This window comes from Gobius niger (genome assembly GCF_951799975.1).
Source record: "Gobius niger genome assembly, chromosome: 8".
Taxonomy (NCBI): domain Eukaryota; kingdom Metazoa; phylum Chordata; class Actinopteri; order Gobiiformes; family Gobiidae; genus Gobius; species Gobius niger.
Window position 1 is genome coordinate 12,130,252 of NC_136859.1, and position 24,820 is coordinate 12,155,071.

The 24,820-nt window shown below is 42.8% G+C and overlaps 2 protein-coding genes across 3 annotated transcripts; both read left to right on the plus strand.

Moving 5' to 3' along the window:
• Positions 1–613: 613 nt before the first annotated feature.
• lmtk3 (lemur tyrosine kinase 3) lies at positions 614–20,038 on the plus strand. Of its 2 annotated transcripts, none has more exons than XM_079561215.1 (16): positions 614–1,174; positions 3,985–4,118; positions 5,814–5,961; positions 7,508–7,581; positions 7,952–8,070; positions 8,785–8,869; positions 10,134–10,282; positions 10,443–10,527; positions 10,615–10,736; positions 11,769–11,918; positions 12,188–17,582; positions 17,662–17,822; positions 17,896–18,020; positions 18,090–18,412; positions 18,487–18,571; positions 18,835–20,038. In XM_079561215.1, exons 1-16 carry the CDS (start codon positions 1,084–1,086, stop codon positions 18,966–18,968), a joined length of 7,380 nt encoding a protein of 2,459 aa, XP_079417341.1. In that variant the 5' UTR covers positions 614–1,083; the 3' UTR covers positions 18,969–20,038. The 2 variants fall into 2 exon arrangements, with proteins under 2 accessions (XP_079417341.1, XP_079417340.1); XM_079561214.1 differs by having other exon boundaries at positions 8,782–8,869; positions 18,835–20,037.
• Positions 20,039–20,186: 148 nt separating this feature from the next.
• On the plus strand, positions 20,187–24,706 carry prpf31 (PRP31 pre-mRNA processing factor 31 homolog (yeast)). The gene is made up of 14 exons (XM_079562177.1): positions 20,187–20,319; positions 20,924–21,133; positions 21,308–21,368; positions 21,453–21,536; positions 21,612–21,709; positions 21,793–21,899; positions 21,995–22,164; positions 22,261–22,418; positions 22,493–22,582; positions 23,759–23,886; positions 23,971–24,043; positions 24,122–24,250; positions 24,322–24,420; positions 24,488–24,706. Exons 2-14 carry the CDS (start codon positions 20,924–20,926, stop codon positions 24,599–24,601), a joined length of 1,521 nt encoding a protein of 506 aa, XP_079418303.1. The 5' UTR covers positions 20,187–20,319; the 3' UTR covers positions 24,602–24,706.
• Positions 24,707–24,820: the final 114 nt, after the last annotated feature.

Genomic DNA, 24,820 nt, shown 5'->3' on the forward strand with positions numbered 1-24,820 from the left:
CTCTAGGAGGATGCTCCAGTGTCAATTGTTTTTTTTTTTAATATGCTTTTTGGTTGGTTGTGCGTTACCATGGAGACAATTCAGTCAGCAGTGAAGCTATCAGAAACCCTAAACATAATGGCTCCGGAGCATCTTAAGGGCCTCTGTGGTGAAATGTCCAATACGCACCAATATATATTTTTCTTCTTTTTTTTTTTTTACCTAAAAATTTTGCTTGAATTTTGTGAAATAAAATGCAGTCTATTATCTCAATTTAAAACAGTAAAGCTATATTTGTTTTCTTATATGATGTAGAACCTGAAAGTGTTTGCTATATTTTTACCAGCTGTTACTTTATGACATTTTTTTTTTACCAGGGTTTCCACTGTTTTATCTATTGGGAAACAATACAATTTCACATATGGCCAAAAACAAATTGAAGGGTTACCAGAAACTGCTTTCCATTGTGAAATTGATATCCTTATATGAAATTAAATAATCGTATCATCTGCAATGTAAAAAAAGAAAAAAAAAATCCAATAGTTGATCAATATAATCCCTCTACATTCACACACTATAGCCTCCCAGCGGGGATATTATCTAGCTGCCCCTTTTTTATCCTAATGACGATCAAGAGACCATGACAATGCGCGCCGCGTGTCTGACGTAGGCTGCGAGCGAGCGGAGGAAAACACAGACGGCCCTCCAACAATGTGAAGTAGCGGACGAGAAGAAACCGAAAGAGGGAAGAGAGAAAAAAAACAACGCTGAAATCTGCGGGAGAAACGAGCGGCAGGTTGTTCAGCGAAGAAGGAGACGTCAGCTTTTGGAGGAGCGCGAGCGGAGCGCACCGTGAGGATGCACAATAGGGCAGCGCGCACACTGTGTTAAATTGCGGATTATAGAGGTTGGGGGGAAGGAGGACGACTCGAGGCTCTTTTTTTTTTTTTATTAGGAGATATTTGAAGGGGGAGAGACGGGGGAGTCAGCGTGAGCCCGCGGAGTAGACGACGGACGCACGGCACAAGGCAGAGACAGTGGAGAGACATCCGCTAGAATCGCTCGGATGGTGGTGTTGTTATTGTCGGCCCGGACGCGACGACGATGCGGCCGCACTGCTGGGCGATGGTAGCGCTGGCGGGGATCATGTCGTACTTGAGCCCGGAGAGAGCGCTGGGAGCCCCGCAGAGGGAAGGTGAGCGGCGGCAGGGGGGGGTCTGACTTGGGGGGGTCGGGAAGCTGCCTGTCAGTGATGCTGCGAGGAGGAGAAAGGAGAAGGATGCAGCGAGGCGCGAGGGGGTGTTGTTGCCTTTCAAAGGGCCCTGTGCATGCAATTGAATTCAGTGGGATGTGACTGAGACGTCTAATGCTGGTTGTTATTGCAGTAATATCAAAACAGGAGCGAGGATTTGGTAATGGTACAGCCAAACCTAACTAAAATATGCACCCAGGGGTAGGATATACGCGACTGCCCTCATAATAAGCTCGTATTATTGGTCAGTGCGATAATACTGGCCTGAGTTTATAGCTTATCAACCTCATTGTGTCGCCTTTATTAGGCTATTATTGTTATTGTGAATCTGAAAAGGCGCCTCTCCAGCGTTTAGCACAGGGCTGTTTATGTCAACGTGCGCACCAGTCATTGTTTTTATGGGGCTTTCGGCACGGGGGGCTAGTGGTGATGGAAAAGGCCTGTGCAACGAAGGGTCTTATATATGTTAAGTGTCTGGACATCTGTCTAGAAAACGGTGGAAGAAAAGCACTGCAAAGGAATTGTGCATCAAGTCAATGCCAACTCAAGTGTCGACCCAAATAGAGTCTAGATTTGCCATGTCTGTAAATGATGAGGTTGTAATATAGCAGCAATTCATTTGCCTATTGTACAAACATATCATGTTATGTGACTTACCTTCTATAAAGATTTTGTTCATGCTTAACACTGTCACAAAGGCACATATTCTTCAGAAACAATAGATTACATAACTCCAGTAATGTAAGTTAATGTGCCCATATGGAATTTGTTTGATGCTTTTGACCCAGCCTTCGACCAATCAGCCTGTCAGGAGCAGTGGGAGACTCATATCTTTATTTTGAGACAAGATCTTGGTAGTGCTGCCTTGCTGGAGTTTGCCACAGATCACTTCTGACATGCTATAAATCTCTTGCAGGCCCATTTTATCTAATTGCAAAACTGTCTCTAAAAGTGGCACTGTGCAACTTGTGGCTGCGGCATAAACACAGTATCTTTAGCAAAGGTTTGCAATATTTATTAAGTGTGTAAATTTTTAAACACATTTTAAAATGCATGTATGCTCTGTTTTCAGTATCACGGTCTGAGTGTACTTTTAGATGTACAACAGATTGTAGTCTATATTGTTGTCACAGCGGTAGCCTAGTGAGTGACATTTATTATAAAACGTAAATGTATTTCCTCTTAGTTCCCTCTTTTTCTGGATATAGTTTAATGTTAGCTATGGTACAACTTTAAACAATTTTCTTCTTCACAGATGGTTCACTTCTCTCACTCGACCACGTTGAGGTACAAATATCAAAATGTCCCTCCCTTTCTCTCCCAAAATTGCTCCTAATTTCTTTAACAAATAGCTTAATTCTTTTTCCGGTTTCCAATCCTACCCGGTTAGCTTTCCCTAATTGACCTCTTTGAAATTAAAACTCCACAAAGCCACTCCTTTTCCCCTTTGTTGCTTACAACTGTGTCTCCCCAAGTGGAATGCCATATCCAAAAATCTCTTCCTTATCCCCTGCTTTCTCCTTAGTGAAATGGTATACTTACCCTCTGAGATTTCCACTTGACTGAGTGTTTTGTTTGATCTGGAAGTAAGTTTTGTTTTCTGCTTTCCACCCAAATCCCTGATGCAAGCTGTCCATTGGGGTTGTCTACTGTGTCCAATCCGCTTCTTCCAAGAAATCTCCAATGGTTTCCCAATAAACAAAATACCTTTTTTTACAACGATTACTCTTCCCTGAATGAGTGAACACTTTGTTTTCCGGCTCACTGGCAGAGGTGGGTAGCATAGTCAAAAATGTGCTTTAGTGTAACATTTACTTCAGAGTACTTTTACATGCGAGATTAAGAGTAGGGTATGTGGGATTTTTACCTATCAGTCCCCTGAGGAGGTAAAAAAAAACACAGGAAAAAGCTTTATTGTCGTTGCAACAAGCACAATGCAGTTGGAGCTTTATACTAAAGGTATTACAAACTTATATAGTTTTAAAAGTCACACACACATCACTGTATATTATGCCCCATCTCATGATCATTCATGTTGAAATCCAATTCTGATTTTACTGCCGACAATTCCTCACATAAACATAGGGCATTGTGTAAAAGTTGTGTTTGTTTTCATTGGTTTATTTTGGTTCTTTTTCAAGTATTCCGCTTCAAACCAGACCAACCCTTGGTCACTACAAAAACTCTAGTCTAGCACTAGTCTACTCCTAATAAGTGCTAGTGCTTCATAAGTGAAAGTGACTAAATTATTGAGGTTTGAGCTTAAGGCAGCCTCGATTTACTTGTGGTAGTTTGTTTATGTTTTTGCTACACAAACTGCTTTTGGAGGTATCTAATTGAAGCAATCTTAAATTAAAGATACTTGTAGTGGAGGTCAGTGAGAACCCGATGAACTCGCCTGAACTGACTTGAAAACACGCCGGAGCACCAACTCCTAACAGAGGCAGGTGTTTTGAGTTCTTAAGGAAACAGACTGAATGTGAAGGATGAAATGAGACCAAACACAACTCCCGGCGCTTAATAACATGAAGTTCATCACAAATATCCAATATCTCACTCCGGGGTTTTGTCGCTTCAAAGCATGGTGTGATAAAACTGCCTTCCAAGCAAATTTTCCCAAGAAATGTAGCTGTGTAGATGTAGCTCATTACTACCCACCTCTGTTCTCTGGCTCGACCCTGTTGTTCACCTCAGTGCCATCATAAGTGCAAGTGAATCTCTAAATGCTGTGTATTTCTGTCTGTTTGCCGCAGTTGCTCAGTCCAGAGTGGTGTCCCTCTCTCCTCCGCCGTATGTGGTCATCCTCATCTCGTGTTCGGGACTCGTCTCCTTCGTTCTGCTGCTCCTCACCTGCCTCTGCTGCAAACGAGGAGGCGTCGGATTCAATGTAAGTACACCTATGAGATACTTATTCCCGTTCTAGATTGTAGTGTAATTATGTAAACATCTCAGGGGCCTGCACGACTCTATTGGTGTGGGGCTGTTTTGGAAAGAACTTTGTTGGTTTGCAGATTTGCCATATTGAACTTGTGCCTTCCTATTGATAACAGAGGAGCCTGTGTGTCGACTTATAGCACAGCGTTTTCCACTAGTTGAAATAACAAACAGCTGATTTCATCTCTGTCCTAACATTGACTTAAACTTGTGAATTGGCCCAGCAATAAAATAGATACTAATCATAGTCCTTGGCAAGATATCTGTGTTTTGACTTGTTCACAGCAGATTCAACCACAGATTTTTTTTCCTTGGGCTGAGAAGAAGCAGAGCAGTTTGTGGCGAAGTATTATTTCATATGAATAGGCCTAGAAATTACAGTGATGTTAACCATAAGAACGTCAGCATTTTAACTTGTTAACGTTAACCATAGTGTTAGCACTTCATGTTAACACAGCCGACTGTATTTGTGTATTTACAAATTAGGAGAGGAATTTTGTGTAGAAAACAGACCTGAGTCAATAGACCAATGAAGCGAACCTGGTCATCCACCGAACCTAATTTGAAAGGCAGCATTGTTTCGCAGAGAGACGGGGAGCCATTACTTCAGTCCCAATGCATTGCAGTCTGCATTTCGAATCATTAGATCAGAGGTTATGAGCACAGAATCTAAATTTAGCTTTGTGCTTTAAACATTGTGGATACAAAACAAATACATTAATTCAACAATGCAGTTTAAGGAGGTCAGTATTTATCATTTATCAGAAGTACGACCTGAAAAACATCATTCTAGTGAAGAAATAGTGTTTATTGTGCTTCATTACTGGGATAATCATGCGTAACTGTTGTAGTAACAGCGGTCTACAAGGTTATTGTTTATTTGTAATAATTGATAAGATTGCCTTTTTTTTACATTTGTATTGTGCTCAAGCTTCTCCAAGCGCTACAATGTTCCCATTATTCATACTTGATGGGAGTGAAAGAAGAGAGGTTTGCCAATCTGCGCCACTGTCTGCATTCGCACATACACACAGTGGGCGAGATGTCTAGCCTAGTGGCACAACTACAGAATGCAGCAGTCTGTGGACAAACGCTCTAACCACTCAGACAGTGGTAATAAACTAAGTGTTAAAATGTGGAGGTTTTTGTCGCTGAATGTCTGACCCTAGTGGACCTGGCCTGCAGTAAAATCTGTCCCACAGAAACACAGTTGAAATGTACTTTTCTAGTAGTTTGATTTGTTTTGTGTGGCCCATTATAACAAGTGTTGCCTCAGAGTTCACAGATTTGTTTTGCTTTTTGATCTCTTACAATAGAAGCTTGGTAAAGGAACTATACAGAGTTTTTTCTTCCCGTACATGTTCCAGCAATGCCCTAATGAATGAGCCCAGACTGTTCACCACAACTGCCTCTAAAATCCTGCACTGTCACTCAAAAAGGTGTTAATTCGGGTCTGAAGTGCCGTCATGCACAATATAGAACCTGCAGTTACACATAACACCTGAGGTGGCAGTAGTGAGTATAAAACTGACCAACTTGCATCTAGTCCCTTTAAAATATAGACCATTAAAACACTGAACATGTAGATGCCTCTGATGTCAAACCCTGCAGCTGTAGTAAGTGTTGTGTACTGTTGCTCTCTCTTCAGGAGTTTGACAATGCAGAAGGCGAGGAGTGCTCCGGTGGCTCCAGTCCAATCCAGGAGGACAGTCTCTCCTCCTGCCCCTCTCTCCCCGAGGTCTACACACTCCCCGTACGGGACCGGCCCAACTGCCATGGGCTGCACGACTCTTCAGGTAAATTGCATCCTGTTTTATGAAAGCTGCATCTTTCACGTCTCAAAAAAATAAAATAAAAAAGAATAGCGATAGAAGGTAAAAGGTGGTGAAATCTACTAAAGTTTTAGTCTTGTATTTTACACTACTTGACCAAAAAAAAACTCTAGATGTAATAACTGTTATGATCAGGGGTTGCTCCAGTTGGTCAGGGCTAGGTTGAGCAACACTATGTGCCGAAAGGGATGTGCTGGGAAGGCTTTGCACAGTGGTCAAGCTCTCCCATCATCAATGCAAGATCTTGGTGAAAAGTTAAAGGAATAGGCCACCGTTTTTATATACTGAGATATGCTCTTACCTCACTTTAGCCAAGTTAATATATCCCCGTCTGGTCTTTGTCCGTGCGCTCTGCCAGGCAAACGGAGCACATACGCAGCCTCTCCCACATGTCATATAGCTCCAAAAAAGCTCACGATAGAAGCTACCAAGCTCTTCCACGTGTTCCCTATTTAAATAAAGTTACGTGAAGTGTTTTCATGCGAAGTATATTTACACAGAAATGTAGCATGTCGATTTTATAAGCAAATAAAAAGGGGGACTATATTGTGAGGCGTAATGATACGAGGAGCAAAATGTCCGCGCAGTAACTCCTAAAGACTTCCCCCGCTCACTTCCGTCAATAACCTTTAGGAGTTACTGCGCGGACGTTTTACTCCTTGTATCATTACGCCTCACAATATAGTCCCCCTTTTTATCTGCTTATAAAATCGACACGTTACATTTCTGTGTAAATATACTTCGCATGAAAACACTTCACGTAACTTTATTTAAATAGGGAACACGTGGAAGAGCTTGGTAGCTTCTATCGTGAGCTTTTTTGGAGCTATATGACATGTGGGAGAGGCTGCGTATGTGCTCCGTTTGCCTGGCAGAGCGCACGGACAAAGACCAGACGGGGATATATTAACTTGACTAAAGTGAGGTAAGAGCATATCTCAGTATATAAAAACGGTGGCCTATTCCTTTAATGCAATGCTGGATCTTTTGACATTGTAGAACTTTATTGAAACAATGCCACAGCAAATGTGTGCTGCAATCAAAGCCAAACAAATATTAGAGCGTGTGACCTTTGTTTGGAGTCAGGCTGTGTAGCTTCTGGAAATGTTTTTTTTGTGTGTCCAATTTGCTTTTGAAAACCTTAAACCAATGTTTTATTCCTATTAAAATGTCAGATGTAAAAGTTTCAAATCAGTATTTCCAAACTAGAAATTGAAACTCCTTTTGGCCTACAGCGTCTTGCCTTAAGTCACTCATGTGAAAGGTTCATGCTGAGCTCCTGCTGGACCTCAGTGAAGCAGAAGCTGTGAACTCTCCATAAGATCACACAGAGCTGGGCCGTTACAGCAGCACAGACCAGGCATGTGTCGATACTCCCTGTGGAGAGGCCGCACACGCCAGGACCATTTATGTTTCAGGCTCACCCTCTTTACCAACTTTATCCTGTACACAGTTGTTTTTAAACGTGTATTATAACCTGCTCTAATGTTTTTATGTGCTGATTTTACAGATCCTAAGTCTCAGTGCTTAAAAAGACACTCGCTAAACTACCTTCAGGAGATCGGAAATGGCTGGTTCGGAAAGGTGAATGCTGTTTTTTATACTCTACGGATCCATCAGGGAAATGTACTTCTATTTAGTGTATTTTGTATTAAAGCTAAACAATGTTGCACTCTCATCAAAAACTACTTGGAGTCGGGTTTCAAGCTGCAAGCCCATCAATGAGTAATCTTTGGATCTTCAACAGTGGCTATTCTCAGGAAGTGAAACTACTAGTGATGTTTATTTTCAGTTGTTTTAGTTCAAAATTGCGATATCAAAGTGTAGGATGGTGATAAAGATGTGTTTGACATTAATCCCAAATATCTTAAAAAAGCATAATACCCCTCATATTATTTTACATTATAGGATTACTTCAACTAAAACCCAAATTCATACTGGTGTGTTGTTGTAGGTGATCCTGGCGGAGGTGCTGTGTGACTGCAGCTCGTCTCAGGCCGTGGTCAAAGAGCTGCGGGTCAGTGCCAGCCCCCTGGAGCAGAGGAAGTTCCTGGCTGAGTCCGAGCCGTACAGGTGAAGGGACATTTATTTACCAAATATTTACAGCCTTTGTTCCTCATTTATTTGCTTTAAGTGGGTTTTATTACTTATTTATTACAACAACAAAACAGAAAAGCTTACTGTTTATTAAAAATTATCCCCAGACACGCACCCTTGGTTGGGAGACAATGTGAACTGCATGGATAAGACTAAACATGGTTTTGAACTGATTCAGATTCAGTCCTTCTGGTTTATTTCTGTTTTTAACCTGGTTCAGCCTTTTCAGTCCTGTGTTGGCCCTGTTTTTTCAGCCCTGGTCCCATTTTAGCTGTACTTGGACCTCCTTTTCTCGGAGGGAACTGTGACACAAAGCATGAGAATCACTGGGTAATCCTTTTGTCTTTGCCCAGAAAAGATATATCTTAATATCTGGGTTTGGCAGTGTAACGTTTAAGGTTACGTAAGGCCCACTGTAGCTGATGATGAGCTGGATTCAGTGTGAGTCAGAATGATATTTTGGCTGTCCTCCTGTGGCTTTAACGGGCTCATGATGCATTCAAGGACACTTCTCTCAGGGCGGACTGGGGCTATACATTTTCTCTGTTTGTCTCTGGCTAAAGCAAATTTACAGGCTCATAGACAAGGACGTAATTGCAAAGTGAAATACAGCTCCTGTCAAAAAAAATGAAAGTGAGAAAACTCCCCACACACACATGCTTATTTTCTGTCTTCGTTTCTTTCCAGAAGTCTTAAGCATCCCAACATTCTTCAGTGTCTGGGTCAATGCAACGAAAGTATCCCCTACCTGCTGGTCATGGAGTTCTGTCAACTGGTAAGTACTTTATTGTATTCTATTGATTTGTTTTAGAGTTAAAAGTACTGGTTTGCACTGATTTTACAATTCACATTACAGGCACGGCAGCATAAATAACAAATGGCTGTTCCTTGAGTATTTGTTTAATGTGTTTTTTGTGTTGATCCTAACCCTATGACATCACGCTGACATCATTCTATAGGACTGTACATTTAAATGAGTGCAGGGGGAACAACTTGTAAATGCCCAGATGTCCAGACAGAGCCTCCTCTTCCCCCCAAAAAACCCCAATTAAGGTTTTGACAAAACCTTAAGTTTCTGTTTCTGTTCCAAAATTTCTGTTTCTGTTCCAAAATGTGCAAAAGTCGGCAATGTTGTCGGTCGTTAAAAAATTAAAGTGCAATTTCGCGCCCCCTCCAGAAGATGGTGCCCTAAGTGGTTGTCTGGGTTGCCTTAATCCAGGGTCAGCCTTAAAGGTGCATTATGCAACTTTTTTATGTGGAAACAAAAAGTTGATATTTGTGCATATTTGACCTTGTAGTGACCCAGCGGCTATGTGAGTGATCAGCATGGTGCCTTTACTTTCCATCACAGTGGTCTCTAAGATGCTCCAGGATCAATTGTTTGGAAGGTTTTCGCTGCTGACGGACCCTCTCACCAGAAAATCTACAAAACTATTTATCCTGGAGGGTTGTAGAGACCACTGTGATGGAAAGTAAAGGCGCCATGCTGATCACTCATACAGCTGGGTCACTGCAAGGTCAAATACGCACAAATATAAACATTTTTTCCCGTATAAAAAGTTGTATAATGCAACTTTAAGACCTCCAGTGTGTCCCAGGGGTGTTCATTGTGGGCTCCATATTGACATTTATATGGCGTTAAGGGCCACAAATCGGTGGTCAATGCAATGAAACCTTCAACTGAGGGCATTTAAGAGAGGATTTAACTGTGTCCCACACCTTAATTTAGACTTGGGAGATTAATGCAGCTCAAAGACGACAACAAGCAACAAGAAGCTTGAGGGCCCGGGCAGCACTTTGAGCACCACTGTCCTCGGTCATCCAGTTTGATATGTGCGGTTATAATAATAATAATAATAATAATAATACTCCAGCGGTCCTTGTCACTAATCTGAATGATCAGGACTATTTATTCGTTGATTGTCCTTTTTGATGATTCTCATGTAAATTACCATAGAAACTAGACCTCAATATGAATCTGTGCGAGGGGCTTCTTGACCGTTTAGCATAAATCTGACATTTTCCTGTGCAAAAACCAGGGCGACCTGAAGAGATATCTGCGAGCTCAGCGAAAGTCGGACGGGATGACGCCTGACCTGCCCACGCGGGACCTCCTGACTCTGCAGCGCATGGCCTTTGAGATCACGTCAGGCCTGCTCCATCTTCACGAGAACAGCTACATACACAGGTACATGGCGGCCATTTCTACACGACAAGCTGCTTTTTATCACTGCACATGTCGTTTTATGTGATGTGTGGTCGCGATTATTGTGTGGCTTTTCCATAATGCACTCTATTCTTACGTGTTTGATATGTAGCCTTAATGTGGAATATTTCTCTATCTGCAGCGATCTGGCGTTGAGAAACTGCCTGCTGACGTCTGACCTCACTGTGAGAATAGGGGACTATGGCCTGTCTCATAACCATTACAAGGTACAAAAGCACTTATTAATCATCAATACATACAGCAAAGTGTCATTTCTAACCGTTTGTATCATGAAATGTATGGTTTATTTTTAGGAGGACTATTACCTCACACCAGACAAGCTGTGGATCCCCCTCCGCTGGATTGCCCCAGAACTACTGGAGGAGTACAGAGGGTCTCTCATAGTGACTGACCAAACCAAGACCAGTAACGTGTGGTAGGTTTAGTCAAATACTTTTCATTGATTAACCTCTTAACCCCCGCCTTAACTGAGCACATTTTCTCCAGTTCGCTACAATTTGTCATTTTTTTTGCTTCTTTTCCTTGCTTTTTCACGCTTTTTATTGTGTTTTCATCATGTTTTCGTCACTTTTTAAGTTGTGGTTTTGTTGTTATTTTATTGTGTTATTGTTCCTTTTCTGGCACGTTTTTGCGGCTCTTTTGTTGCTTTTTGGGGTCTTGTTATATTTTCATCCTCGTTTTCGTCGCTGAGAAATGTTTAATTATCCAGGCATACGGTATGCTACGGTATCGGAAAAATTAAAGCAGGTACCAAAAAATTATATCTTTAGAGCAGTGGTGGGACTCAGTTAAGATTTTTTGGTCACTTTTCTGCTGCACTTTCATCGCTTTCTTGTGACTTTTTTGTTGCTCTTTTGTGATTTTTTATGACTTTTTGACACTTTGAAAACATTTTTTTGTTGCGTTTTCATTCTCGTTTTCTTCTTGTTTTGATCTCTATTTTGACACTTTTTTCAATATTTTGACACTTTTTTCAAGAAGCTTTTAGATTTGGATAAAATTTGCTCGTTTCAGGTGGAGGTTTAGAGGTTAAGTGAATAATTTACACACTTTTAACACTTCAAAGACGATCGCAGTTTGATTTATTTTGGAGAAGATCTTTTTAAATGTATGTAGGCTTAACTGTGTGAATTCCTGGTCCTACATTAAAGACCAAGTGTTGATGCCTGTTCAGTCCAGGGACAGCATTAAAGAAAGTCACTTGGGTGCTTCACCTCAAATAAATGATACAAATTTACTTTTATATGGTATAAATGAACAATATTTGTTGGTTTTCTGATTCTAGTTGATCAATATTTTATCATTCAGGTAGCAGTATCATAAACCAAGTATCGTTCAAGTACCAGTAACGAGATTTTTTTTTATTGTACCCAGCCTTTATGGTTTATTGGTTTATGAATGAATACGGTTTAAATGGCCTTATAAGTCAATTCCTCTGTCCTCTCAGGTCGTTGGGAGTGGTGATTTGGGAGCTGTTTGAATTCGGCTTGCAGCCTCACAGACACCTGAGCGATGAGGAGGTGCTGACCTTCGTCATCAGAGAGAGGCAGATCACACTGGCACAGCCCAGACTCAAACTCTCTCATGCAGACTACTGGTGAGTGTGCAGATACCCAAACTGCAAAGCGATAATATCCAGGTCACAACACTAGCCAACCAGTCAAATGTTGCTATTCATATTATGTAGATACATACCTATTTATATATTTCACATACTTCACATTTGTAAAAAAAAAAAATCTTTTAATAAAGGCTCAGTTAAATATGGTTAACAAAAAGTAGGAACCACAAACAGGAAAAACAAAAGAGTTCATGTCTGACTCTTATGCAATCAATTATCTTCACCCACACCCTTTCTCTTTGCAGGTATGAGATCATGCAGTCTTGCTGGCTCCCTTCGTCCCAGCGTCCCTCTGTTTCGGAGATTTTCCTGCTCCTCTCATCTCTGTTGGCGGCCGACAGAGGCAGATCCAGGGGAAGCATGGGCGAGGACGACGAGGAGGAGGATGAAGAGTTTGAGGAAGGCCGTAGAACAAGGGGAGAGAGCGAGGAGTCATTCGAAAGACGGTGGGACTTGCTGCGACCGCCGGCTTTCCAAATCGCAGGCAACGAGCGACGTTACAGTAGAGAGGACAGGGACAACTCCTACCCCCTGCTGGACCCTGTGGGGAACTGCATCACGCCAACCTCAAACGAGCTGGACGACATCCTGACTGTCACCGAAACCAGCAAAGGCCTGAACTTTGAGTATTTCTGGGAGAAGGCGCACGCGAGAAGAGGCTACAAACCGCTCCCCCCTCCGCAGCCGATCCCGAACGCAAGCGGTAACCACAGGCAGTCGCTGGACACGCCCACTGTGGTGCCGGTCATCAGCGCTCGCAGCCCCTCCCTCGCCAGTGAGTACTACATAAGACTAGAGGAGCACACGCCGCAGGATCGGTCGCCCACGCTCAAGGCAAAACCCACAGCACGTGCCAATTCTATGTGTCCGGGCGACGTTGAGCTAGTGGAAATCCGTAGCGGGATGCTTGGAAAAGAGCATGTTCCTTATTGTTCGGAGGCGTGTGCGGGCGGAAAGAGCATTCAGACCATAAGATCGAACGAAATCCAAGTCCAAGTGCCCAGAACCGGAGTGGCTGAATTTAGAGACATGTCGAGCAGGGTGACCGACTTCTCCATCGTGGACCTTGGCGATGACGAAGAAGAGGACAAGAAAACGATGAAAGACTCTGATAATAACAACAAACCTACTCAAGCTCCTGTTTTGCCTCCGAAACCCCGCTCAATGTCGATGTCCTCAGGCACCCACTTCCACTCGCGGCCCCTCCCTGTGCCCCCTTCGTTGGGGTTCAGGGGCTTGCCTCACTACAACATGAGCGGCAAAATCGAAACAGATCCCCTTCACGTCGGCAGCTGCCCCCTTGGCACTTTCGACCACTTAGGAATTCACCGCACCAGGCAGCCATTGCCCCCGTCGCCCTCCCTATCGCCCTCCCTCCCCCAATCCAGCCATCCCATCTACCCCATGTGCCCTCCACCGCTGCCTCCCCACTCTAAAGGCTACAACAGCATAGACTCATACTCGCGGTACAGAGCACAATCGAACAGAGACCCGCTAACTAGTGACCTGTCTGAACGGGAGGGCAACATGAGGTCCAACGCTCAAGAGAACGCGCCGCGCTCTCGCACTAAAACTTTTGAATCCCCCATGAGGCGCGAAAACGTGCTTCGCCCGATTTACCGCAATGTGCCGCGACCGCAGAATCCGGAGCTCGAAAGGCAGTCGTCGTCGAGCCCCACTTACTCAGACGAGGACGATTCGCCTTTCGAATCGCCCGATAAATGCGGCGGCACAACCATCGCTCACTCAAGCCTGTCGGAAGACGCGGACCCATCCTCTTCAGAGAGCTTCACTCGCGGCATGAAGAGAACGCAGTCTCGGCTTGACACCATACTTCCCGCCATTTGGAAAGAGGACGCTGAACTGCAAGCGGCGGCTAGGAAATCTCCAATGCATTTGTTTCTTACTGAGATTTCCACAGTGAATGAGACAAGCGAGTCAAAGTCGGATGGCGCGTCAGAGGAGGACAAGAAAGAGAGTTGGGGGAACTTTGTCCTGCCTAATCGGGGTATGAGACGTTCCCAGTCACTTCTCACTGAATTGGGATTGTCCGGTCAAAGCACCAGGACATCTACCGAAGAAGGAACTGTCACGAGTGAAGCGTGCCAAGGCGATTTATTCCTGACTGAAGTTGATACAGGAAGCATAGACATCAAAGTAGAAGAGGAGTCCGTCGATGATGACTCTGTGAAATATCTCTATCCCGGAGGCCCCAGGTTGCGTCCCTATGTCTATGCCACCGAGCAACCTTCAAGTTCAGAGGCAGAGGAGTCCTACTCGAAGGGCATGCAGCGCTCCCGTTCTCTCCTCTCCGACATGACCACGGGAAAGGCGGAAGAAGAGAAACCGAAACGAGCGGAAATGACAAGAGAGGAGTTTTTGAAAGAGATTCAATCGGCTGAGACATTCCTGACGGAGATTATGTCCAGGCAAAACGCAACAAAGAACAAGAAGGACGCGGAGCATTCGCCGACCCTGTTATCGCCGGAGTACGAGACGATATGCATAGACCCAGACTCTGCACAGACCATTAGTTTTCAGACCAACAAAGGCAAAGTGGACCCTCAAACCGAAGCCATCTACGCCCAAGTGACCAAACGTGCTAAAAAGAATGAGATCAAGGTTTCTATGAGACCTGAGATCCCCGTGCTTCATATTGCTTCTAATAACAATCTCGAAAACTTTGACAGTAATGTAGCTTCTCACTGCCAGTCTACTGATTTCGTCTTTTCGGAAATCATGCCAAAAAACGGTCTCCTGCACAACCAAACGATTTCGAGTCCAAACAAAGACGAGGAAGGCTCAGAGGCACCAGCGTTACCTGCCAGAGGAGGGGAACAAGAAAGCCAACAAACAGAGGAATCAGACAACATCATCATGCGAATGAATGAGCTGCTTTTAACAAGTGACGGTCTCATAGGGAATGGAGAGATTATGAAAAATGGCACAAGCCCTCAGAGAGATGAAAAGACTGACAATGCAACTATTCAAGAGGGTTTTCAAAGTCAGAGTGAGCTTTTAACCCGTGGAGAAAATGAAAGTGCTCACCAACAAAATGTCACCCCTATCTCTGACACGCCGACCACTCCAGATTGGGAGCGCTCGTCTGAACCTTCGCTAATGACCCCCAGCGATTCAGTCCTGTCTCCGATGACCTCTAGCTCGGCAGGGCTCACACCCAGCGACTCGTGGTCTGGTGGAGGGGGGAGCGGAGGCGTGTGGAGGCCTCTTGGGACCGAAACACTGCATAGAGACTCTGCCTATTTCTCCGACAGCGACTGGGAAGGAGATGGGACCAAGAGGAGCAGCAGCAGCAGTGGGGATGTAATCTCCAGGCCATGCAACGGGAGGGGAGAACGGGGAACGCTCAGCGGGATAGAGGAGCGTAGCGAGGAGGAGGCATCAGAAAAGAGCCCCCTTAAGAAAAGCCTGCGTGCTTTGGACAAGCCAGAACATAAAAGTGATATTGTTCTCACTGATGACAAACTCAAAGGGCTGACAACTACACAAAGGGATGGCTCCTCGAGTGTTTTCCACAACAGTATAACCGCTCTGAGTGAGGATCCACAAGCCAGGGACCGCGTGGAGTTCATCGATAAATTATTTTCTAAATTAGATGACGAGTCACTGCAAGAGCTGCACAACAGCGCTGGCTTTCCCAAAGAAAACCATTACACAGAGGGAATCCTCAGTCAGATGTCAGAGAAAAGGCAAGAGCCATCAGAACACTATTCCAATTCACATTCAAAAAACAGCATAGAGCCGCATGATCTGATACCAGCAAACGAGTCAAAGGATGATATTTTTATAGACAAGGAGTTCGTAATACATGCAGTAAATGATATATCAGATGTAAACAGCCAGAAATGTGAAAAAAGTGCCAACGTGCCCGAAGTAGAGTCTAAGCTTTGTGACATTCAAGAACCCTCTGTTGACAATTCTTTGCCTGTGGATAATAACAAACATGAGAGCCCCGGGATTCAATACTGTGAAAGACGTCTAGAGACAGGGGAGGAAGAGTGTAATAACAATATGGTGGCTTCATCTCCATTTAGAAGAGCAGAGATGTGGAGGGACGGCTCTGTAGATAAAGAGGAGGATAACAGGAGGAACGTGTGTAGCTCCCGTCAAGAGGAAGAGACCGTTGAGGGGGAATTCGATTGCCACCGCTTTTCACAGCAGAAAACACTCTCATGTCCGGATGAAAATGACCAGTGGGCCTCTCCGGAGAGGAAAGGCAACCAAGACGCCGAGCTGACTTCGGAGTTTTTCACCGGATTTTGTAACACCGAGTGGGGAGTGCGGGAGCGGATAGTCGTCACTGAGGAGTTCTGGGAAACGGAGGAGAATGATGAACTGGCAGGAAGTGAACCTCACCCCGCGGCGTTAGAAAGAGACGAAGACTCGTTCAACAATGAGGCGCAAAATGTCATTTGCGTCAAGCTAATTAGGCACGATCAGGAATTTGATGTGCAACAAGAAGAGAATATGCAGGACTTTTCTGAAAACGAAGAGCACAAAGACGAGGATGAAAATTTGGACGTGGAAGTAGAGAACATTGAAATCCCTGTGAGAGAGCCTTCGGTGAGAGTACACAGGCGTAAAGAGGATACAGACAGCGAGTTAGAATCTATAGAAGCGGAAAATTACAATTTCAACAAGTGGCCGCAAAGTTGCATTCAAAATAAAGAGCAGGTAGTGAGGGAAGTCAAAGATACATGCTCCAGACATGCAAAAATATCTATCGTGGTCACGCCGACGGATGAGGAGACTGAAGAAATGGAAAATGTGGAGTCCCTTGCCGATGAGAAGAGTGGCATGAGTACAGAAACGCAATACGACAATGGCCCAGTGGTAACCGTAGTGGAAGGCTTCAGAGATATGTCCTTTGAGTTTCTGCCGAGTGACGTAAGGATGCAGGAGATTGTGGACCAATCACAGGACAATTTTAGCTCAGTCGATTTTCCCAGTCCTCCGCAGAGCATTGACCTTGACGTGCAAGATGATAAAAGTTTGGACGAGTCTTTCCCGAGCCCTCCGCCATCTGTCACTGAGGCGGAGGAGTTTATTAGCCACATGAATCTAGAAGAGCTTGTAGCCGAAACAGATGCGCAGCAGAACATTCCAACAGAAAACATTGCAGAAGCCCCCGAACCACCTGCGACAACTCAAATAAATCGCACCTCATCTCCTGTGCATCATAAGCCGACCCCCGAGACAACTCCGTCATCCAAAAATGATGATTCACAAAGTGGTAACATCCCCCATAAAACATCCCCGGACATTACGCAACAAGACGTGAGCGCCATCCCCAAACTGTTGATTTCTGAGTGGAAGGATTTGGACGAGGAGCCACTGGAGGATTTTGAAAAGCTGGAAAAATTGTGCTGCATTAGTGGGGACGAAGAAGACGAAGAACTTTTCCTGGGAAACCTAGAGCTTTTGGAGTCGCTAAAGAAAACCCCGAATTGTGATGGAAGCGGTGGACTTCGCCGTGAAGCAGAACATGGCGGTGGAACATCGTCAGAAGAGTCTACACAGGCCAAACAGAGGAGCCCACAAGAGAGCGAGGATATGGTTTCCTCTGATGTCAAAGACCAGAGCTCCCATTCCATGACGTTGAATGGCCCGATGATGCAGGTAAACTCATTAAGTTCATTATGAAGTTACTATTACCTGACATGATTGTGAATGTATGCGTTTAAATGTGTTATTTTAGGTGTGTGAGGAGCGCTTACAGTTTTCCCTCAGTGAGAATGTGAAAACAAACATGCTGTGGGCAGAGACTGTTCAAGAAACCGCTGATTTGAGAACATGGGGAGACCAAATCGCAGAAAGCAATGGCGAGTTGGCTGATGAACCAAAAGAACAAGACGAAAGGTCAGGGTGATCTCTGAAGCGTAAAAAATGGTTTTATATGATTATTCTAATAAATGTGTTTGTAATGTTACAGCCAAGAAGAAGCATTAACTGAATCGAATAAAGACCAGTCTGAAGAAAATCTTACTGAGACACTCACTGTGATTGAACAGAGTGAAGTAACAACTACTCAACAATCAGCAAACCAAGCTATGAAAGGTACAGTATTTACAATAAGCAAATGTAGCTCCTGTGTATTAAACTGAACTCTTATTTTTGTCTTTCCAGCAAAGTTAGCTCGTTTATCCCTAGCTCTCCCTCCTCTTGCTATGACTCTGCCTTCGACTGGGAAGGGCTTCAGAGATGGAGCAATCGGGAGCCGCATTGGCCGCAGGAGAGGCCTGTCCCCCGGTAGCGATCAGGACGAAGACGAAGAAGAGGAGGAGGACGAGAGCTACAGGAGGGTCATTGTTGTGACTGAGACAGACACTGACAAACGAGTGGGACTTAGGAGTCTGCTCAAGTCACCCAAAGAGCCCCTGGACAGGCACAGGGACATGGGACGAAATGTGTCCTTTTTTGATGATGTCACCATCTATCTTTTTGATCAGGTATATCAGAATATTTACTCATTGACGCACATTCAACTGATGAAATGTCTGACCTCTCTTTCTCAACACAATAGGAAACTCCCACCAATGAATTGAGCGTCACGACTCCCACATGTCCAGCTGCTGTCACTGTCAAAAGCTCCAAGTTGGATGTTCGCGGTGAGCTCACATCCACACTCTGGATCTTACTGATCCCTTCATGTTACAAAGTAACAGCTTGGTATCTGACTTTTTCTGCCGCGCACATGGTTACACTGTAATTAAAATAGACAGTTATATAATTCTGTAATACTTCAAAGGGGTAGAGAGAATCAAAGATATTTATATCCTGCTGATTTTCATTTTTCACAGTTGTACTAAAACTACATACATTTTAGTGTTGTACACTCTATGTTAATTTTCATTGTTATATTATTTTAAAGGACCAAACGCCAAAAGTAAGGACTCCAAAAGGAAGGAGGACTACTCAGTCAGACCCAGGACACCTTTGGGGAAAAACGCAGTGTCATCGTCCCGCTTCACTGTCAGTCCGGCGGACGACTCTCACATGGCCTGATGCCACACGCTGTGGAGCAGCATTTGAGCTGAACTCAAACAACCAGCCATTCACCCAGAGACTATTTTTATATGAAAAGCACCTGAAAGAAAAGACTCCCGTAAGAGCTAGACTCAGTCCAGGTTTTACCAGCGACAGGATTTTGTATGAAAGGTCTGCAGGCTGCAGTTTGTTAACAGAGTTTATTCTTTGGAAATGCAGCTCACGCTCAGAGTCTGGAAGAGCCTGGAGTTTGTAAAATCTGAAATGGATTTGACAGCTATGCACCGGGAGTCCTGCTGTAAACTGTACCAGCTTCGACATTTGTTCTGTTACAGGTGTGAGATTATATTCCAGGTGTGTGGAATTAAATCTTACCTTCATGAGTCCATGGAAACACCTCAGTCATGTCTTACAGGTTTTTGATTGCAGTCATATTCTTGTAGGTAGCAGTCTGGAACACTCCTGTATTTATACTCATTGTACAAATATCATACTGCAAATTTATCCAGAAGCATTTTACAACGGGTTTCTTTAATTATATCATTAGACTGCACGATAAGCCAATTTCTTTATAAATAAGTCTCTACGCACTTATGATTATTTATTGTATTATTTATTTTATTTATTAAATTATGCAATTATTATTTATTTGAAATACTTTGTTTGGTTGTTGCAATTTAAGGTGCATTGTTTATGTTGGGACTGAATGCATTGAGGATCTATCTTCATAAAATTTCCTTAACAAATAGAGATATTTTCCAAGACATCGTAATTGAAAAAAATATTTTGTATAATTTAACTTGTTAATATAATGCCAATCTGTATGATAGTATGTTAGTAATCCATTTTCCCCCAAATACGTTTTATAGCTGTCCAGTCTATGTTTAGCTTGTTTAAGGACTATAAATGTAGCTTAGCATGAAAACTGAATAATTTCATCCGTAAATAATATCATTAGTTCTTTGTGTATTAGTTATTTTATCTCATTACTGTCTTCATGCAATCCAGGTAAACCAGTCCATTGTCTGTTAAAAGTTGGTTTTAAAACTGTATTCTTTCAAATGATTTTAAAGGGAGTGTATAAAAAGGGAAAATAAAACTACAAAAATAATAATGATGTTTTGTGCTAATGAATTAATTCCATATGATTTTAATGTACTTGAAACGAGCGCAGTGCATATGTTGTCTTGATGAACTACATTTCCCAGGATCCTTTGCTCATCCGCTTACGTCTATATCATGCGACTCTTTAACGCTGGCTAAATGCTGCTGAAAACATTCATTCATTGAAGAGCGTTTCACTCCAGTAAACAGAAGTGCGTCAAAGGGGTCGTTCAAATCTTAAGTTAGAGAAGATTTAACATCCGAGGTAAGTTTTATCATGCTTAAATGTGTGTATTTATTTGGCCAGTTTTCGTGTAAGAAACGTTTGCTAACGTTAGCTTCGCACGAGCTCTGTTTGCAAACAACATGTACTACTGAGGTCTCTGGGCGTCATAAACAGCAAATCTACTCACGTAAACTGTCTTTAAGTAAAGGCTCTCGGCGTGTTTTAGCTAAATGGAAGACGACACGATGCTGGAACACCATAAATGTTAACATCTCGCTCCTGGATACTTGTGGAAGGAGGTTTTATTTGTTAAGCTTCACACCAAGGGGATTTTGTGTACTTCTGTTTTGTTTATAGACCCTTTCGCTGCTTACATTATCAGTAACATCAACTGGAGGCAGGAAGTGAGAAATAATATTAAACTAAAACTAGTGATTATAAGTGTAAAATTACAACTAAAAAATGTGGTCCTGTTGTGGTATAAGGTGCAAGGTTTATCTGATATTTCCAACAACAGAAGACATTTGTTTATCGTTACTATGGCAAATGCTACAATGGAAATAGGATGGGAATCTCGCTTCCCGCCTCCAGCTAAGCCCGGAATGTTTACAAACAATGAAAGGGTCTAAATGTGCTTGTGCAGATGTCTCTGGCGGACGAGCTCCTGGCCGACCTGGAGGAGGCGGGTGATGAGGGGGAAGACCTGTATCCGGAGGATGAGGAGGGGGACAGTGATGGAGACACTGGACAGAGGGCAGAGGGAGGCCTGGAGGACATCCCAGAGGAGATGGAAGTGGATTACAGTAAAGCAGAGAGCGTCACATCTATTGCTAAGCTCCGCAACAGCAAGCAGGTCAGTTTCCCATTACAAAGACGGAGAATAATGAGAGATTGTCCTATAACCTGAAAGTTGGCAGCACAAATCCCACTCTTGTCATTACCCATTCTCTGAATTGTAGATGTGTAAGCAGCACTAAGCATATATATGGTAATAATTATGGATTCATCTAACCAAACATTGTTACAGTTTTCAGAAATCATAGATAAAATTTCTACTTATATTGGAAAGCAGCGCAAAAATTCTGACGGTAAGCTTGCCTTTGTTTTGGAATTTCAACACCAGTTTATGGATCGTTGCTCTACAGGTTATTAAAGTTGTTACTGTCTTTTAGTCGCAGGACCAGTGGAATCGGATCCAGAATACAGGCTCATCGTCGCCGCGAATAATCTTACAGTGGAGATTGACAATGAGCTAAGTACGTGTTTCTTGATTTTATTTCTAGCGGACTACAACCCTCAATTGTGTGTTAATTTTTTCTTTTTTCATGTAGATATTATCCACAAGTTTACGCGAGACAAATACTCCAAGAGGTTTCCGGAGCTCGAGTCTCTTGTTCCAGATTCATTAGATTACATGCGTACTGTGAAGGTAAAACACACTGCTTAGGTCACACACTTATTTCATTCTCAGGCTCTTTATAAAATCAACTTGTGTTATTTGTGTCCATCTAGGAACTGGGCAATAATTTGGAAAAGTGCAAGAACAATGAGACGCTGCAGCAGATTCTCACGAATGCCACTATTATGGTCGTCAGCGTGACAGCCTCAACCACACAAGGGTAAAAATGATTTCATTGTCTTGACTGTTTACGGACTCTACCAGTAATTACTGAAGATTGTTTGTGTAAACTGTATTTTGTGGTATGTTTTGAAGGTCATTACTCACTGAAGAGGAATTAAAACAGCTGGAAGAAGCTTGTGACATGGCCCTGGAGCTGAACCAATCAAAACACAGGATCTATGAATATGTAGAGTCCAGGATGTCCTTTATCGCCCCAAATCTGTCCATCATTGTGGGAGCTTCTACAGCGGCTAAAATCATGGGTAAAAGATACAAATTAAGACGATTTAGCAAGGTTCAGATGTTTTCACAAACCCTCACTGCAATTCTTAGCTCTGTGTGATAATCATGTGTTGAAGGTATCGCCGGAGGATTGACGAACCTGTCCAAGATGCCTGCCTGTAATTTAATGCTGCTGGGTGCCCAAAGGAGAACCTTGTCTGGGTTCAGCAGCACATCTCTCCTGCCACATACTGGTTTCATATACCACTGTGATGTTGTTCAGTCTCTGCCTCCTGTAAGCTTGTCGACCGCTTTAGAGCTCTACTGTTCTAACCATTGAGGCTTTACTTGTTGACTTTGTGTCGTCAGGACCTGAGGAGGAAGGCTGCTCGACTTGTATCTGCAAAGTGTACTCTGGCGTCAAGAGTGGACAGTTTTCATGAGAGTTCGGATGGCAAGGCGAGTTTAAACCGCTAACATTATACAGAATATATTCAGTCTATAAATGCTGTGGTGCAGACATTTATACACAATCTTGCATTTGGCCCAGTGTTAATTTTGACAACATATTTTAATTTAGTTTTAGTTTTAGTCTTTTGACGAAAATGTAATTCGATTTTAGTCTAGTTTTAGTCAAAAAAATATCTTCAATTTTAGTCTAGTTTTAGTCGACTAAAATTGCAAGTAAATTTAGTCGACTAAATTTAAGACTGATTTAGTCGACTTTGCATTTATAATATTCATTATAATCATATTTAATCTTGTTCCTCTGCTTCATGGAGCTGCTCCACATGAACAAAGTTCAGAGCTGATCCTCTGGCAGTGAATTTAAATAATATGAGGCTCTTTCAGACGGTCAATACAAGTTTGGATGATTTTAGTCTCATGAGAAACTTTTGATTTAGTTTTAGTCCAATTTTAGTCGTCAAAAATATCACTTTGACTAAAATTAAGACTAAATATTTTAGTCGATGAAATTAACACTGATTAGGCCTCACCCCATAATAAATGTTGGTTATTGCTGCAAATACGGTAATAAACTATAATACAGAAGATCATTTTATGGCACTGGCAGTACCGTAAAAAGCAAGACAATTCCTGTAAGTGTATTCCTATGTGCTTGATGATATCAGGAAAAAAGCATTGGGCTACAAAACATTTTAAGTGGAAAAGTAGCTTTTTAGTATTTATTGTGCATTATATACAAAAATGTCCTCACTAAAGATGCGTGTTTTGAGCCCAAAAATGTAATAAGCTGAAGGATAATTCAATGTAGTAATTGTATAGCTGTATCTTGTATTGATCATAAATATAGCAGGGTTTCCACAAGGCATTAAATAGATTTTTGCCAAAATCAAGGCCAAATGCAAATAAAAAGTATTAAATTTGTTTTAAAAAAATATGACATTGCTCAACAATTTTTACTGTATAGGTTTATCGATTTTTAATTTTTAATTATGGTCCAAAACATATTGTGTTGCAGTTTTAGCTGAAATTGATGAACCATTTTTGCTCAAAAGTCCATTTTGTCCAATTCTCTTTCCTCTTTGAAATGTTTACTTTCCCTGTATTTGTAGCATTAAAATATAGAGGCAGTTAAGTGTTTTTTTTTTACTAAATCTCCTTGTGTTGCAGGTTGGTTACGATCTGAAAGAAGAGATTGAGAGGAAGTTTGATAAATGGCAAGAGCCTCCTCCCGTCAAGCAGGTCAAACCTCTGCCGGCTCCACTGGACGGACAGAGGAAGAAAAGGGGAGGGAGAAGGTCAGTACTTATTCTAAAATGTTCAAGTCACATATGGTCTATTTGAGACACCACAGAGTTCAACATTTCTGTCTTTCTTTAAAGGTATCGTAAAATGAAGGAACGACTTGGACTGACTGAGATAAGGAAACACGCCAACAGAATGACATTTGCTGAGGTTGGTACATTGTCTTATACACAGTGTGATGTGTTTAACTGTGTTTTCATTGAAGCTGTGTGTGTTTTGTTGCGACAGATCGAGGACGATGCCTATCAGGAGGACCTGGGCTTCAGTTTGGGGCAGTTGGGGAAGAGCGGCAGTGGACGTGTGCGACAGGCTCAAGTCAATGAAGCCACAAAGGCCAGAATCTCCAAATCCCTCCAGGTGCTCGACACGTTCCAGCTCGTGCTCTGGGTTTTACTGGCTTTATGTCACACTGAACTGTCTGATTTCAGAGGACGTTACAGAAGCAGAGCATGACGTACGGAGGGAAATCCACGGTGAGAGACCGCTCCTCCGGAACCAGCTCGAGCGTGGCCTTCACTCCACTACAGGTACAAAACCAGCGCCTGTGATCCACGCTGCAGCTTATCGAAACTCACAATTGTCACTATTTCACAGGGACTGGAGATCGTGAACCCACAGGCCGCAGAGAAAAAGGTGGCTGAAGCCAATCAGAAATATTTCTCCAACATGGCCGAGTTCCTCAAAGTCAAGAAGGAGCCCAAGGTGTAGTCACTGCCACAGAAAACCTGAGATTTTACAATATCTTTTTATTTTGAGTTTGTTGAACTTGTTTTTAATAAATGTGTACACACAAGAAAAGGCAATTTATTGTGATGTTGGAAGAGTGAGGACTTTTCACAACGGCTGTGTCTGCTACAAAAAACTCAGACAGGCAACTGTTTCATAAAAGTATTTATTGAAATTGTACAATCCTGAAATACTCCTGTT